This window comes from Stigmatopora argus, chromosome 5 (assembly GCF_051989625.1).
Source record: "Stigmatopora argus isolate UIUO_Sarg chromosome 5, RoL_Sarg_1.0, whole genome shotgun sequence".
Lineage (NCBI taxonomy): Eukaryota > Metazoa > Chordata > Actinopteri > Syngnathiformes > Syngnathidae > Stigmatopora > Stigmatopora argus.
This window is the reverse complement of record NC_135391.1, coordinates 10,705,344-10,721,881: the sequence shown is the minus strand read 5'-3', so window position 1 is coordinate 10,721,881 and position 16,538 is coordinate 10,705,344. Positions and strand designations below refer to the sequence as shown.

General features: G+C 42.9%; 2 protein-coding genes across 8 annotated transcripts; both read left to right on the top strand.

Moving 5' to 3' along the window:
• The first annotated feature begins 232 nt into the window (after positions 1-232).
• Positions 233-5,441, top strand: qng1 (Q-nucleotide N-glycosylase 1). Of its 5 annotated transcripts, none has more exons than XM_077600939.1 (8): positions 233-381; positions 676-894; positions 1,511-1,657; positions 1,751-1,863; positions 3,191-3,334; positions 4,648-4,843; positions 4,912-5,175; positions 5,294-5,441. In XM_077600939.1, exons 1-7 carry the CDS (start codon positions 342-344, stop codon positions 5,139-5,141), a joined length of 1,089 nt encoding a protein of 362 aa, XP_077457065.1. In that variant the 5' UTR covers positions 233-341; the 3' UTR covers positions 5,142-5,175; positions 5,294-5,441. The 5 variants fall into 5 exon arrangements, with proteins under 5 accessions (XP_077457065.1, XP_077457066.1, XP_077457068.1 ...); XM_077600940.1 differs by having other exon boundaries at positions 273-381; positions 692-894; XM_077600942.1 differs by having other exon boundaries at positions 337-377; positions 692-894.
• A 109-nt stretch (positions 5,442-5,550) lies between these two features.
• LOC144074950 (kinesin-like protein KIF27) lies at positions 5,551-16,456 on the top strand. Of its 3 annotated transcripts, none has more exons than XM_077601658.1 (15): positions 5,551-6,498; positions 7,742-7,936; positions 8,194-9,077; positions 9,986-10,114; positions 10,193-10,351; positions 10,457-10,623; positions 11,462-11,538; positions 11,615-11,746; positions 12,741-12,946; positions 13,163-13,210; positions 13,459-13,641; positions 13,746-13,904; positions 13,991-14,185; positions 14,441-14,684; positions 15,211-16,456. In XM_077601658.1, exons 1-15 carry the CDS (start codon positions 6,201-6,203, stop codon positions 15,672-15,674), a joined length of 3,540 nt encoding a protein of 1,179 aa, XP_077457784.1. In that variant the 5' UTR covers positions 5,551-6,200; the 3' UTR covers positions 15,675-16,456. The 3 variants fall into 3 exon arrangements, with proteins under 3 accessions (XP_077457784.1, XP_077457783.1, XP_077457785.1); XM_077601657.1 differs by having other exon boundaries at positions 5,552-6,498; positions 11,450-11,538; XM_077601659.1 differs by having other exon boundaries at positions 5,553-6,498; positions 11,450-11,538; positions 14,441-14,639.
• Positions 16,457-16,538: the final 82 nt, after the last annotated feature.

Here is a 16,538-nt window from a genome sequence, read left to right as displayed (position 1 = left end):
TATTTTTTTCCTTTTAAGGCAAGCACTGATAATAAAGCTTTTTTTAACTCTTAATTTCTGTGCTCCTTTCATTGTGTTATACACTATATGGCATCTAAATAGGTAGACGTGTAGTAATGAGTTCCACAATAACATTTTGATTCCTTTGTTTTTAAATGGAACATTATTTATGACAGTTTTAAGTGGCCATTGTGCTTTATGCTTCCAGATAGGCACCTGACCATCTGTATGTGAATCATTTGTTTTTTTTATTACTGCCATTTACATCAGGTGACTTCTTCGTCATTGGCTAAGCGTTTAAAATAGAGCCTTTGATTGGCCAAAAGCTGTGGAAACAGGAAATGAAATTTGGACACGAGAACGTGACAATTACTTTGGTTGGTAAGGATTTGTTTTTAATGATAAACGAATTAGATACTGTCCCTTAATACAAACACGATTAAGCGTGTTAGCATTGTAATGCTCAGACCTTTAGTAAGTATGCATTTGCAGGAAAAACGCTATCATATCACTTTTTATTGTCAAATTATAATATATATATACTTAGTTTAGATTAGGTGCTAAACTCTCAAAGATGTGCACAAATAGTTTAAATGCTAGCAATCACATTTATAGGCTACTTCTAATGAATGAGGCACATAGGTTGATTTACTGTCTCTTCCTGAAACAAATCAGAAAACTGCATCATCAGTTTTTCAGCTTCAATGGAGCAGCCCTTGTTCCCCCGAGAGTCTGGCCAGTTTGTTGCAGAGAAGAGTCAGGATGTGTTTGTTGAGGAAGAAGGCGTGCACAAGGTGGCTGAGATGCTCTTCAATCTCCGAGGCAAAGATGAGTTGAGTGCCAGTGGCTGGAAAAATGCCAATCCGCTGGCCCCTTCACCCACCTCAGACCAGGGGAGTCATCATCATATATATTAGACCCAATACAAAAACGTGCACTCGTCGGTTCCTAACCTTTTTCTACAATGTGCTGGATCAGCTTCTAAAATACTTCCCTGTCAAAGTACTGCCAAACTCGGTGACCCAAATAAATCAGGCCCATATTTTATAGGTGTCTTTTTTTCTTTTTAAGTATTGAAAAGAGATTTCAGCTGTGGCAGGTTCATTTTTTCAGATCATATTATTAAAAATATATTCATTTGTGAGCAACCACGGGGCCGAGAGGGTAGCATGTTGGACTCGCAGTTCGTGGGCTCGAGGGTTTGATCCCAGATTGGTCCATAAAGCTGAATGGTGGTCACCCTTAGCAGATGAACTGGAAGAAAAAAAGGGAAAACGACTAATATTTTGATTCTTATCATTCTTAATATTCATATTCTGGGAAAAAAATACTTATGTAGTCTTCTTCAAAGAAATCTGACAATTTTTCTTTTAAAATCATTTATTATTTTTAGGGAGCGTCACCATGCATAATGTTTACTAGATTGTGTATACACTAGTTTTTATGGACAACGTGATCTAAAAACTCCAAATAAAATAGACATAATATTTGACTATATAACTTCTGCAGGCCTTCAATTGGGTGTTTGTGGTAGACACCATGAACTTTTCCTTTTGGCCTGATGAGGCAACACGCCAGTGTGAGGTGACATTTCGTGGGATCACACACACTGGCTACATGACTTTGTGCGCTGCCATCACCAGAGCCATGGAGGAAGGTGAGCCCTGTGTTTATATGATGACTTTGACACAAGGAAGAACTGGAACTTATATTTGAGTGTCCTTTTACCACGCTTTTCTTATTTTTGCAGGGGTGCCCATTACTGACCCAAAGTTCTTCTCCCAGATGTCCATGGAAGAGTTGGCGCACATCCTTCGATCAGACAACAAAACGCCCATGCCCATGCTTCAAGAACGCCATAAGGTTCCAACACTAACTTTTTTGTACCTAAGTCCGACTCACCTGATTTTGAGGCCCTGAAATACCTAGTATCAACCTGATACCTTGGCAATTTATTGATTTCTTACAAGTGATCGGAGGAGCAAATTACAGCAAAAACTACATGTGATGATTCCAGTGTTTTGCAGTTATTTTGGAATTTGTGTTTTTGATATTTGCAACAGTGGCTCTTTTGCATTGTTTTGTAAATTTGTAATATTTTTTTCACTTAGTAATTTATATTTTTGGCGTGCAGTATTTTTATGCTGCAGCATTTTACTGATGCATTAGTTTATTTTAATGTCTGCATTGCTATGTTTTCAGCGTTTGGTCTTTTGCAGCATTCAAGCCATTGTCGACCACTGTAAAAATAGAAATAATGATAATAATTGATGACCTCCGGTTTGTTCAGAAAAAAACATCCTCGAGAAAAAGTGCACTACTTTAAATTCTAAGCCGTGTCCTCGATGTAGACCAAACACAATTGACTATTCAATTGAACCTCGTCATAAATAATGGAATATATGTATATATATATGTATAGATATAGATATGTCTACATCGAGGACACGGCTTAGAATTTAAAGTAGTGCACTTTTTCTCCAAGATGTTTTTTTTCTGAACAAACCGGAACATAGCACTGTATTTATTGTTTTTTCATTATTCCTTTAATCATGCATTTATTTCAATTTGTTTTCAAATTACATTGTTCTATCGTCTGAGATTTGAGTTGTATATTTGAACACGAATGGACCACAGCTAAAACAAAGTACCATACAAATACAGAAAGTTAAGTAAAATTCTTAACTAGAATAGTGTAAAAGTAAATGAGTGACTTTAAACTCCCTCAGAAAAAACATCTGGAAACAATCTACAGTAGCCTAACTTTCATTATAAATGACAACATATCAAGTGACTCCTGCTGATGTCGTCGCCAAGCTATAATGTCATCAAATGAAATCAAATGCACACAAATTAATTCATCATAGCCGTATCACAACATTGCAGCAGGATCAGGGATGACATCGGTGAAATCGTACTCTCAAGTGCTTTGATTGTCTGGCGAAATAGAGGCTTTATCTGTCTCCGATGTCACTCTTCAACGTCTTGTTTTTCAAAAGACAAAAGCAGTGCTAATACTAGTCTGCAACTAAAACACTCGTTTTAAGGGTGCACGTTGCAATTGCGGAATCATACAATTGCCATTCTTGTGCCACAAGAGCGATGCCACGGCATCGCCAGAAACCAGTTGCTATGATACTGTAGACTGCGATTCACCTGCCCCATTTTTTGTCAATATGGCTTTCATAAGGTGCTGACTGAAGGAGGCCATGTGCTGTTGCAACATGGTGGAAGCTTCCAGAGCTTCATCAGCCAGGCTGGGAACGATGCCTGCAAGATGGTGGAGCTCATCGTAGAGAAAATACCCTCCTTCCGAGATGAAGCCGTATACCAGGTGTGAATGCCTCTTGCAATGGTAGTGCTGCACAGATTTGTGATTATAGTTTTGATGTTCTGGATCCGAGTTTGCATGTTCTCCTTCTGCTCAAATAGATTTTTGGTGGGTGGGTTTTCTTCTATTTTTCACATAGAAAAAGTTTGTCTATGTACCCGCCAGTCGTAGGGCACACACAGAGACAGATAACCATTCCCACTCTCAATCACACAGCCATTGAGTGGCAATCGATCCACGTTGCCCACACCAAAGTGGACATAGGAGACCCCATTTTATAGGCCCAGATTCTATTTCCATGTTTTGGTAGAGTTGAGCAGGCTATCAAAGTATTCGACCTACCAACTTACAATGTCCCGAGCTGAAAGTCAGCATTGCCACATCCCTACAATAAATAGGTTGAAGGTAAACTATTGTCCCATTCCAGTGAAACATTGAATAAAACTTGTACCTACATTTTTACACATTTTATTGTGAATACATTGCATTTAAAAGTTAAAAGAAACTGTTATATTGCTGTTTATACAGTACGTATGTAGCTTGTTTGATGGTGCACGCTACCTCACGCCCAAAGTAAACTGGGCTGGCCTACATTCCTCCCACAAACCTAATGAGGCTAATACCACTGAAATGAATAGATGGGTGGGTTTGATGTAGGAACTGATCGTTCATCTTGTTCAGGTGAAGAAGCTGTGATGTCGCTCCATCTGCTGGCCACTTTATATGTCACAGTTGTATTTAGGGGGGGAAAAGGCTCATTACTGAGTCCCCCCTTAAAATTCTAAGCATAACAACACTTTTATAACCTTATTTAAATGTATTTTTTAATTATCTTTGTCATGACGTGATTTGTTTGACTAGTCTGATTTATTGTCTGGGGGGGTATATACATGAATGCAGTATCTTTATATATGGGTGGCCTGGCGGATGAGTGGGTAGCACGTCAGCCTTACAGTTCTGGTGTCCTGGGTTCAAATCCAGGTCGGTCCTGTTGCTTGGTGTTTGCATGTTCTACCTGACCCTGCATGGGTTTTCTCCAGGTACTCCAGTTTCCTCCCACATTCCAAAAATGTCAATGGTAGACTGGTTGGACACTCTAAATTGCCTTTAGGTATGAGTGTGAGTGTGAATGGTTTTCTGTAATATTCTAGTTGCACCAGAGTAGGAACAACCTTGATTTCACCAGGTTAACTCAATTGGGAACAGCTCAATTATAATGATGACCTTTGAAGAGGCCTAGCTGAGTATACGCACGCATCAGGCCCACCCAAACTATGACTCTTGTCCTGAAAACAATGTCTTCTGCTTCGTTTAAGGGGAAGCGAATCTCATTGTATAAGAGGGCCCAGATCCTTGTGGCAGATTACTGGGCCGTTGCAGCAGCCCGAGGCGAGGCAGACATCCTCAATGTAGACTGGCTCACCATGTTCGCAGACTACCGAGTCCCCCAGGCCCTTGTCTACTTGGGCGCGCTGCGATACTCGGAATCTCTAATGCTCACCCTCAAGAGTGGTACATTATTCTCTCGCTACTCCACAGTGCGATCAAATGAGATCCACTAACTCAATGTTTACATTCAGGTGAGCTGTTGGATTCTGGCGACCGGAGAGAGGTGGAGATCAGGGCGTGCTCCATTTGGGCAGTGGAGCGCATCAAGGACCGTCTGGACAAGCTGGCGAGGGAACGGGGCAGCGACAGCAGTGGCATCAACTCTGTCCTCATCGACTTCTATCTGTGGCCGTATGCCAAGCAGCACCACAGAGAGATGGCCCACATTCCCATACACCACACTCGATGTGTTTACTACTGACTACTAGAAGAGACCAAGACTAAGCCAAGTGCCTGTATGTACATTTCCCGTCGATTTTCTCATTAGTCATACAGTAGATACACAACCCTGTTCAAATGCCATTTTTTTGTGATATTAAACATCACATATTGTCTTTTTTTCCTGTTCTTTAGGTGCAGATCATCATCATCAAGATTATAAGAGGTTCAGAAAAAGAATGAATGGTCTCATATAGTCATAGTATTTTATAATCCACAATACAGAAATTGTCAAAGTAGAAATTTTTCATTATTTTTTCATTTCATTTTCTGAACCGCTTTATCCTCATTAGGGTCACGGGGGGGGGGGGGGGGGGGTGCTGGAGCCTATCCCAGCTGTCTTCGGGGCTAGAGGCGGGGGACAACACCCTGAATCGGTAGCCAGTCGATCGCAGGGCATAAGGAGACGGACAACAATTCACGCCTAGGGGCAATTTAAAGTGTCCAATCAGCCTGCCATGCATGTCTTTGGAATGTGGGAGGAAACCGGAGTACCTGGAGAAAACCCACACAGGCGGCAAACTCCACACAAGTGGACCGACCTGGATTCAAAGTGTAACTTGTGCACGAAAAAAAAAGTCGGAAGGATTTTGGCTGCAAAATTGGGAGGTTTCGTATGGAGGCGCTGTTTACTTGTTACAATGTTTTCAAGTCCCGTCAAGGTTCCACTTGACGCACGTTCTTTGACTCCAGCGATGGTTTCCATGGCAACCGAGCAGCCACAGCAGACGCTCAAAGGTGATCAATAACAAGCAAGACGTTTTGCCCTAATTCTGGCATTTGGATTAATATCGAGTCAACTTAATACATTCAAATGTCCTCTCGATACGAACCTCACGATGGGAGCGAAACATTTCAGAATCGGGTTGAGGACGTGTTCGTGACGCGTGTTACTTTTGTCAGTCCACTTATTTGACTTCTGTCCCGTCTCGCTAACTTTCATCTTTTGAAAAGTTGCTCACGACCAGAGCGAGGGGCTTTATTTGGGGGTCTTTGTCCAATATGTTCAATCTTTTCCGATAGAATCGCATTCAGTTTGGTCATGGCCGAGGTTCGTATCCGGGTGGCGGTTCGCTTGCGGCCCCTCTTGCCCAGGGAGCTCCTGCACGCCCACCGGGAATGTTTGCGGGTGATCCCCGGCGCCTCGCAGGTCATCCTCGGCTCCGACCAGGTCTTCTCGTTCGACCACGCTTTCGGGCCGAGCGCCAGTCAGGATGAAGTGTACGAGTCGTGCGTTCGCCCGCTGACCAGGTGCCTTTTGGACGGAACCAACGCCACGATCTTCTGCTACGGCCAGACCGGCTCCGGGAAAACCTACACGCTCGGTGGCAACAAAATGGGTGAGAAATAAAGAATATTCCTTATAACGCCGCGTTAAACGGTGTGGATTAGCCCCCAAAAAGTGTTGAGTTCAAAGTTAGAAGTCTTCAAAGACACCCTAATCTTCACCGAAATATAGCAAAGTGATCAAGATGAATGTCATCGTAAAAGCAAACGTGTGAAAAGTAAATCAACTTTCATTTAGTCCAATCCATTTTGACTGGGACGGCATGGCAGAAAATAATCAATGCTAGAACTTCCAGTAAATGGCAGCTAACGGGTTTAGATTACATTTATGAGAAAATGAATTAATGTAAGAAAAAACAGTCTGATGGTGTACTGGGTCACTTGCCTGACATCAATGCGAGCAGGCGTGGGTTTGATTCCCATTGGTGGTGATTTGATTGAGTGCACATGGTTGTTTGTCTTTCTGTCAGCCCTATGGCTGACTGGCGACCAGTCTTGGGCAGGGACGATCACACTTTTTTTGCTCCAAGAGCTACTTTTCAATGAGACGACCTCCCGTGATCTACTTTGTTGTTAGGGTTAGAATTCAGGGGTGTGCAAAGCGGTCCTGGAGGGTCGCTGCAGGTGCAGCTTTTTCTTCCACAGACACCTTAATCAATGGGGGTTGTGCTGAAATGACAAGCACCTGATTACAATCCACTGATTGCACTTCTAACATACCACATTTGTGGAAAGGTATCACACGTGACTTACTGCAGGGGTATTCAAACTTTTTGGCTCCAAGATCTACTTTTCAAGGAGGTAACCGTCCACCATCTATCTTTTTCATAGGCCACTGACAAAGCTGAGCAATTATGTAATGCTAATGGAAATGTGATTCTCAGGACCTGGCTGTTTCTCTATCAATGATTAATTTTAATGTAGAAAGGAATAAAAAAAAAATGATAATGACAAATGTCCAACCTGTATTGTTTGCCGTGATCCATTGTTACCAGCCCTCCCACTTTTAATGTATTGGCTGTCTGGGGCCTGCAAAATTGGGGTTTGTTTTGCTGTCCAGGGAAACACAAGATCGGGTGTTTTCCTAGGCATGTCTCAGAATGACAAAATGTCGCTCCCTATTGCATGCCGTAAACAGACCCTTCACTGCCAGTCCAAATGAATGCTTCAAATGAATTGGATGTCTATAAAGTCAATGGTGCAGTGTATGAATACATTCTAAATTAGTTTGCTACCAAATGACTAAATATACTAGCAAACCTATACAGTGCATATACTAATGGCACCATACTTTAGATGCAGAAGGCGGCATCATTTCATGCTTGGCCAAGGACGTGTTCTCACTGCTGGACAAGCAGCGATGCGATGGCATGGACATCGGTGTGCGGGTGTCGTATTTGGAGCTGTACAAGGAGGAGCTTCGTGACCTCCTGGAACTCAACACCTCTCACAAAGAACTGCATATTAGAGATGATTTTCGGGGGAACACAGGTGAGATAAAATCATTTGACATTTCCCCCTCAAATGGACTTTCTCAGTGGTAAACATCCCAGAAATGTCATCTTTAAACTGGCAGGGCTCTCTTTGCAAAACGTGTATTTTGCTTGAATACTCATTGCCACAACTTTTTCCTCAAACACAAGTCATTTGCCTTGTTCTTCTTTCAAATATACAAGTCGGTCTCAAGGAAGTAGTCCAAGGTCACAGAAGTCAGAAAAGGTGACGTGCGTTTGTGTGTATGTGTGCAGTTGTGGTTGGCGCCAAGGAAGTGTCAGTCTCCACCTGCGACGAGCTCCTTAATGTCTTGGAGATGGGCAACGCCTTGCGTCAAACGGGAGCCACCCGAATGAACGAGCACTCGAGCCGCTCACACACCGTCCTCACGCTGTGGCTCCGGCAGAGCCTCCCCGCGGTGCCCGACAGGCCCGAACGTCTCTCGAAATTCTGCGTGGTGGACCTGGCCGGCTCAGAGCGCGTGGGCAAGACGGGAAACACGGGCGTCCGTTTTGAAGAGTCGGTGCACATCAACACAGATCTGCTGGCACTGGGAAACGTCATCCGGGCTTTGGCCCAACCCGGGAGACAACGCAGCTCCTACATTCCATACCGCCACGCAAAGATCACCCGGCTGCTTCGAGACTCGCTGGGCGGTAACGCCTGCACCCTCATGGTGGCGTGCGTGAGTCCCTCTCATCACAGCTTTGCCGAGAGCTTGAGCGTGCTCAAGTTTGCGTCGAAGTCTCGCCGCATTTATCACCATGCCGAATTGGCAACGCCGGAACCTGATTGTGATGAGGCTCTAACCACCATGTTGACGTCTGATGACCAGCCTAAATATGACATTGAGCCCCCAACACCATCAGGAAGTGATTTTATTTTACAACAGGAAGTGATCCACAGAGAAGAGTCCCTCTACTCATCACTTGTGCATCAAGCCGCAAATCTCCTAGTCGAGGCCTGCACAACGGACACGCAAAATGACACGTTGATACGGAGAGTCCACGAGTGGCAGGAGAGGCTGAAAGCCATCAGCCAACCAAGTTGCAGCAAAGACATCATCTGGTCGGAGAAGGGAGAGTCACCCCATCTGGTCACCATTGTACAGCTCAGACAGGATCTCAAGAAGTGTCAGGTGATGGCAGATTGATTGTTCCATATATCACTTAGAATATATTAATACACATCAATCTAGGCAAGATTCAATTGAGACATTTTCTTTTTTATTGAGAGGAACCTTCAGAAAACATACGGCTGCTTATCCAAACAGGGCTCCTCCACCCGTTATACTTGCGAAAACACTGATTTGCATCAAAAGAAATTTTAGTGATGTTCTTTGCTCCTCTTTTAATGAGGAAGTTGAATGTATTCCAGATAAAAATTGGGAAATTGACCTATCTCCAAGAACCACTTTGCATTCAAGGAGATAGTCGCTTCCCGGTCATGACTGACAGAAGGCGACCAATCCACTTATTGTTTCGCGGGAAGAGCAAAAACATACTTCCCAATCAAAAAAGCTCTTTATGATGTTCTTTGCTCTTCTTTTAACGAGGAAATTAAGCAAAACTTGAGAAAATTGATCTAGCGACAAGAACAGCTTTACACTCCCACCTTGTATTCAAGTACTAAATCAGGGGTCACAAACTCTGGTCTTCAAGGGCACCTATGCTGTCTTTTTTCCACGCCTCCCTCCTCCAACACACATGAATCCAATAATCATGATCTTTTATCAGGCTTCTGGACAGCTTGCTGATGAGTTGGTCATTTTGATTCAGGCGTGGTAGAGGAGGAAGATAAGGAAAACAGACAGACAGAGTTGGGCATCCCTGAACTAGAGACTTGCTTTCTGGTCACGTCTGCAGCCCCTTAGTCATCAGATAGCCACAAACTCTCTAGACACCTGAAGTTGGTCAAACAGTGTGCGTATGTAAGAGGAATGAATGAATGTGCTGCTTGCAAGGCTACATAATATTCCCCTAACCATCAACCATCGTCCATAATATTTACCCAACAATCATCAAATGACCCCCTTTCTTTTCGCAGGAGTCTTTGGAGACGGAGTCTCAACTCTTGGCACAAAAAGATGTCAAACTGAAACAAGTGCTAAATGAAGTGCAGGAACTTTTAGAGAAGCAAAATGTCCTGCAAACTTTTTGTGAAGATAAGGAACAGGTAGGACACCACTTTCCTTGTCCATCATCTTCCGCCATTGCTAATGCGTGACGATTAAAAACTTTGCATGTTGTCAAGACGGAGCGACTGGTGGACCAGCAAATCCTGATTGACCGCCTTCGCTGTGACCTCATGGCCATGCGGGGTAAACCACTTGGCACTTCTTGCAGCTCTCACCCCAGACCACACATTGCCAGCTTGATAAGACCCAGTTGCGGGCACACGCTGACCAGTAAGGTGAGTGACAATAAACTTCATTGTCAGAATTAGTTGGACATCACAAGACGATGAAAGCGTCACTGCCAAGTTAACCAATGTCGTGGTAATCGTGCATTTGTGTAGATTTGTCCTGGTTTGCCTGGCCAGTCGCTGGAGAGGCTGATGGCAACTTTTAAAATGAGCAACCAACGCTTGCAGAGCGAGGAGGAGGCCAAGGATTTTTGTCCTCTGCTCAAGCAGAGATCGGATCTACAAAGTAAAGAAAGCAGCAACCTTGTGAGCGGGCTTGGGTAAGAAGACAACATTTTCTCGACATTATTATATTTTATTTTTATTTTACTGATGGTACAAGTCAAGGTTCTCAGCAGGGTTGATTGTGGCGTTCCTCCTTTATTCAAATAGCGTCTTAAAGATGCTGTGAACTATGAGGGAATACTAGAAAACCATGGCAACTTTGTCAACATATGCTAGCTACCACACCATTAAAAAGCTAGAAATGACCATCAATTCTGATTGTGATGTCACAACCAGAATAAAGACAAAAAAGTGGGCGTTCCCTGAGCCATTGTTTTGTGTGGAATAAAAACAAAAAGAAAACAGCCAGAAATGAGTGCTCAATTTGGTTTTTATGTGTAAAATTGCATTTTTTTTGTGTCCAGTATCGATTGTCATTTAAGAATTATTTGAAAGGTCATTTTGCCTTAGAGGGCCTTGCAATCTCATTATCCAATGTAACATGATTTTCATCAGTGAATCAACTGTTTGAAAATTATTGCTATGATTTCAAGGAGAAACAACAAAAAACAGCCCCTCCTGTCTGATGAATTTAAACCTTATTTTTCTCTGTCAGTTGGAGCACAGTGATCTGATTATTTTCAAATTCTCTGAGGATATTGAAGACAGTTGAATGTTTTCATTAATGCATGTGGACAGGAAAGATTTTATTTTCCTGTTTAAAATCAAATTTCCTATGCTCAGACCCCATCTAAATTGAATTTCTTACCTGAAGCCATACTAATCCCCCTTAGCGTCAAAACGACTTCAACTTCATATGGGTCATTTACTCATTGCATTTGAAAGTAGTTCTAACTCTGTTGAATGCCTTCTTGTTTATAGCTGCACCAGCAGGCAGAAGAAATCTGTCCTAAAAGAAAAAACCTTTCGACTGGACCAACCATCGCTGCCAAGAATTCAGCAGAGCACATGTACCACATTTCTTTTGGATCTGTTACCTCACCTAATACCTATGCAAGTCTATTTATTTCTACTTAAATCTGTTAGGGACCTATCGAAAATCCGCTGAGCATCGTCGTATGAAAGACCTGAGGCAAAGTCTGACTCAGAGGAAGATCCAGACGCTGTCAGCCAATATGAGCCTAAAAGAGGAGCTTGTCAAAGAAATGGAAAATACAGGTGTGTATCTCACTCACACTCATAGTACATTAAATAATCTCATGGCGCACTACCAAACAAAAAATTCACAAAATTAATAAGCCATGAACTCTATCCTGCTAAATTCAGCCAGTGAGCACATGTGGGTCTTTGAACCCTATGATGAACCTCACTTTTTAAAAATGTATTTCATTGAAATGTACTGTCAAAAATGTTTATTGTCATACACAGCTGCATATAACAAAATTGGTGGTGCTACTCCACAGTGTGTTTTTCCCAGTAAAAACCTAAATAAGTAATTTAAAAAGTAACGTCCGGGCAAGGTAATTATAAAATAATGCAATATCTTAGATTGTACAATATTTTAAAATTACCTTGCCCGGACGTGACTTTTTAAATTACTTATTTATGTTTTTACTGGGAAAAACGTACTTTGTGGAGTAGCACCACCAATTTCGTTATACGCAGCTGTGTATAATGACAATAAAAGCTTTTGATTTTACAGTTAAATAGTGTGACAGTACATTTCAAAGAAAGAAAAATATATATATATATATATATTTTTTTTTTTTCAGCAACACGTTATTTTGTTTATTTATTACCTATCTATTTACGTCTAAAACGTATTTTGCTGTGTCTGAATTCTCACCCTCTTGCTACTGTGACAATGAAATTTCCTGAATACGGGATGAATAAAGTTATCTAATCTAATCTAATAATGCTGTCTTGGTGACAGGCATCACAAAGAGCTGGATATGCTCCACCCTTGTGAGGATAAGTGGAACCAAAACAATATATTTGACCCCTGACCTAGTGCGTGTACCTTTTTTAAAAATGACTCCACCAACCTGTCTGTTACTGTATCTGGCGGATAGAAAAAAACTATTTTGTAATCGTAGGGAAACAATCATTATCAGACCAAATATGGTGAAACTGCTTAATTTACTGCAGCCTTCTCGACATTTTAGCACGACACACTAATGTGGTACAACAGATAGATTTTTCTACCCTGCAGAGAAAGAAATGGTGGGGGCGGTGCGACACGGCGCAGGCAATCAACGAGACGACAACGCTCTGGCGTGGCTGTCGGAACAGACCCGTGACGCTCGTTTGGCGCTGCGTCAAAGTCTGCAGCACATGGACCTAAATAGGGCTCAGCTGCTGAAGACCCTCAGGCAGCCCAGCCCAGAAAGCAGCGACAACTCCGGAGAGTCCGAACTGGTTAGTTAAGAACTCCAAGTGTCATGTCACGCAAAGACACCACCAAGTCGATGATTTTATCTCTTAACTAGAGTACAGCCTGAAAAGGAAAACTTCTTTACAAAAATAGCGTGTGGCTATTGTGCTACCGTGACATAATACAAGATCAGCATCATGATAATCGGAGGATAAAATGCAAATAAATCAAAGAGCAAGATGGTGTTTTTTGTTTTGTAGGTGGACAGCGTTCCAGAATGTAGAAGCAAGCGGGAACCAAAGGAAAAGGTACGATGTTTACATTGCGGCCCATTTGTTAATGGCAGCCATGTTGTGACGTCAGTTATACTCAAAGACAGGCGCATGCGACTATGTGTAATACTCGGATTCTGATGGGCTAAAATAGTACTAAGGTTGATCAAATGTCTGCCCACATTAAGGGTAGCTACATCCTCAAAATAGGGTTTTTGAACCAGATTTGTTCCACTGGGATGCACGCGATTAAGGTGTCGTCTGTCTGGTAACGCTCTCCTCAGTTGTGGCTGCAGTCTTCTGCGCCTTGTTGGTTGGATGAGGCCGTGGAGATTGAGCTGCGCAGGAGTGTCACGCAGCTGGAGCTTGACCAGGAGTTGAGCAAGAGCCAGGAAGTGCGCTGGCGCCGAGATGCGTGCCTTCAGCGCAGGAGCACATTGGAGGCTGAGAGGCTGCGCTCCAGTCAGGTAGCTCGGCCTGAGCAGTAAAGCTTTTTATTCGGTTTTGTTGTAAACTCCACCATCCAATAGATCGTAATGTATCGTTACTGTTGTATCAAATTATTCCTCAGGTTCTCAGTCAGAACCTGATTCGTGTGTCCCTGCATTTGGACGCGCTGGAGGAAAATCAAGAGTCCACGACCCAAGTGGAGAAGGAGAGAGAAACGCTTAGGAAGAAGAGAGACTATCTGGATTCACAGCTCAAGGACAGCACGGTGCTGACCGTAGAGGTCAGTGGTGGTGACCACGTCCAAACTTTGCTACTATTGTGGAGGCTTGTTGCTTTGTAAGCTCCATTTTCTATTCTGTTTTGAAGGAGGAGCAGTTGGAAGAAGCTGTGGAGGTCCTGGAAGCAGAACTGCTCTTCAAGCAACGATTCATCCGGGACAAGCAGGAAAAAATGCAAAGTTCAGCGTCGGGCGGCAGTGTCCCCCTCTCTGACATCAGCGGGAAACTGAAGGCGCTCCCGCAAGCCCAAGCGTCGGAGCTGCTTGTTAAATACTTCAGTAAAGTGAGAGCACCAACCTTAGCTTTTTACCTCATCTCAGATAGCAACACGTGGTCAAGACATGTTTTCAAATTCCTCTGACTGTCGCTAAGGAATATTGTGATGGACCAAAAACAATTTTCCTCATTTCCAACTACGTCTTCATCATCTTTTAAGCAAAGCGTCCTTCCTTGTAAAAGCAAATGTCTGCTAAATGATTCCTGTATTTCTGTGATTCGTACATTTACTTACTTTGGTGCTGCGTTATTTTGGCACCAGGTGGTGGACCTTCGCCAGGCGCAAGCTTGTATGCGTCTGTACTGCAAGGAGCTGGAGATTGAGTGCGCCGAGCAGGCCGAGGCGCGCGGGCAGTTGGAGGCCACTGCCCACCACTTGGCCATGGACGCCGACCGCAGACTCACCCAGCAGCAACAGGAGCACCAAAGGAACATCCGCTTTCTCATTAGCAAGCTCAAACGTCAGCATGCCACACGACCCATACACACACGATTGGAAGCAAATGGTACACGGTCGATTGGTCGCCTGGAAGGTTATTGATAATTACCATTTAAATCGTTACTCAAATTCCCTAAATACAAATGGTGAATTACTATTTAGTCATACTTAATGCCCTATTAGTTATTAGGCTAAAGAAAAGCTCAAAATTTCCCGGACTTGTATTGTTTTTTGTTGGATAACTTGTTAAGACCCTGACTGACGTAGCTTCTTAAAGGGACAATGCATGTACATACAAACTCTTATACACTCACACGTCGGCTCAGTGAAACTGCTCATGGCCATTGTTGGCTTTTATTGATGCGTAGACCGTGTTGTTTTACCTTGTCTTGTCGTCGGTCTTTTGGTCGCCCTTTGTCGCGGTCCGGGCGACCAAAAGACCGCGACTAAAAGACCGGCGACCAAAAGACCGGTGACCAAAAGACCGACGACCAATCGACCGCACACGGAAGCAAATTGCTTGCAGGATCCTGCCTAATTAAATCGACCATTTCTTTTTTGAATAACCCCCGAACATTTCCTCCCACTTTTAGAAGACAACTCATCAGAAGCCCAGCAGGCAATCAAGGAGCGTCTACAGCATCTGGAGAAAGAGTTGATCTTCTACAAGCACTACAGCCGCAAACTGAGGAAGCAGCTCAAGGAGTCCCAGTGCACTGAGCAGAGCCCCCAAGAGACTCCCCCGGAACTAAACGGGTCCAAAGACGCCAGAAGACGCTTGCGCCAGCAGAGCCCGTCGTCCTCATCGTCTGCCGAGAACGCCAAACCCCCCGCGGAGCATCAGATTAGCGCCATGGCCCGCTGCCACGGTTATAACGAGCGACGGCCGCCTGCCCCGCACGGGACGCGGGCCGCTGTCGGGCTGCGGCGAAGGAAGCTGAGGGAACCGGTCGGCCCAACGAAGGACTCGGTGGTGGACACGGGCATCGAGATGCTGTCGGACGACTCGCTGGATCCGTCCACCGGCAGCGAGACGCCAGACGTGGGGGCCGTGTGAGGTCAGTGGGAATGCACGACAAAATTGTCTTAATGAATTGTTGGGTCGCTAAGAATAGTGACTTAGTGAAAGAAAAGAATCTTTAGTTTGTACCAAAAAAAGAAAAATCATCATTTAGATTTGAATAGTGTACCAGGAGTAAATTGGGTGAAATATTAGGACGAGAAAAATATTTTTCTTAGTTTTGCTAAATCATTTGAAAAAAAATATTGATGATTTTGATTGTAATATTCTTCAGAAAAGCCTCTAATATAATATCAATTTATTTGGAAAAAAATCTTGTTTCTTTATAAGAAAATCACTATGGTACCATTTGCCATATGAGGAAAAAATGTTTTTATATTAACTTAATGTTAGTAGTAGTATTAGTGTAATGAGTTTTATTGCACTTAAATTTTCTCTTAATTTAAGGCCTGTTTCATTTCCTGAATATTAGAAATATATCTTACAAAAATATATCAAAACTAACAATAAAATTGAGTTCTGAAGGCTTGACAAATATATTACAGTAAATGTGATAGTTCCTGAATTTCTTTCATTCTTTACTGTAGTCATATTTATAGTTGTTGTTTTTTTGTAATTATTGTACATTTTATGTGTATTCCTTGTAGGCCTGTTTGTAGTTTAACAGCCTGACAAGTCCAAAGAATATTTTTAGAATCTTACTCATTTAGACTTAAAGGAAATTGTCCAATACTGATTCATTTTTTAAATGCAATCATCCTACACAATAATGTCCATTTGTGACCTCCACTCTAAGAAGATGGTACGGTCTGAATAAATAAAAATAAAAAACCTCAAATAGAAACGTTGTTTTTCCCTCATTCAGAAAAATTGAATATGTAATGTAATGGAATTGAGCAT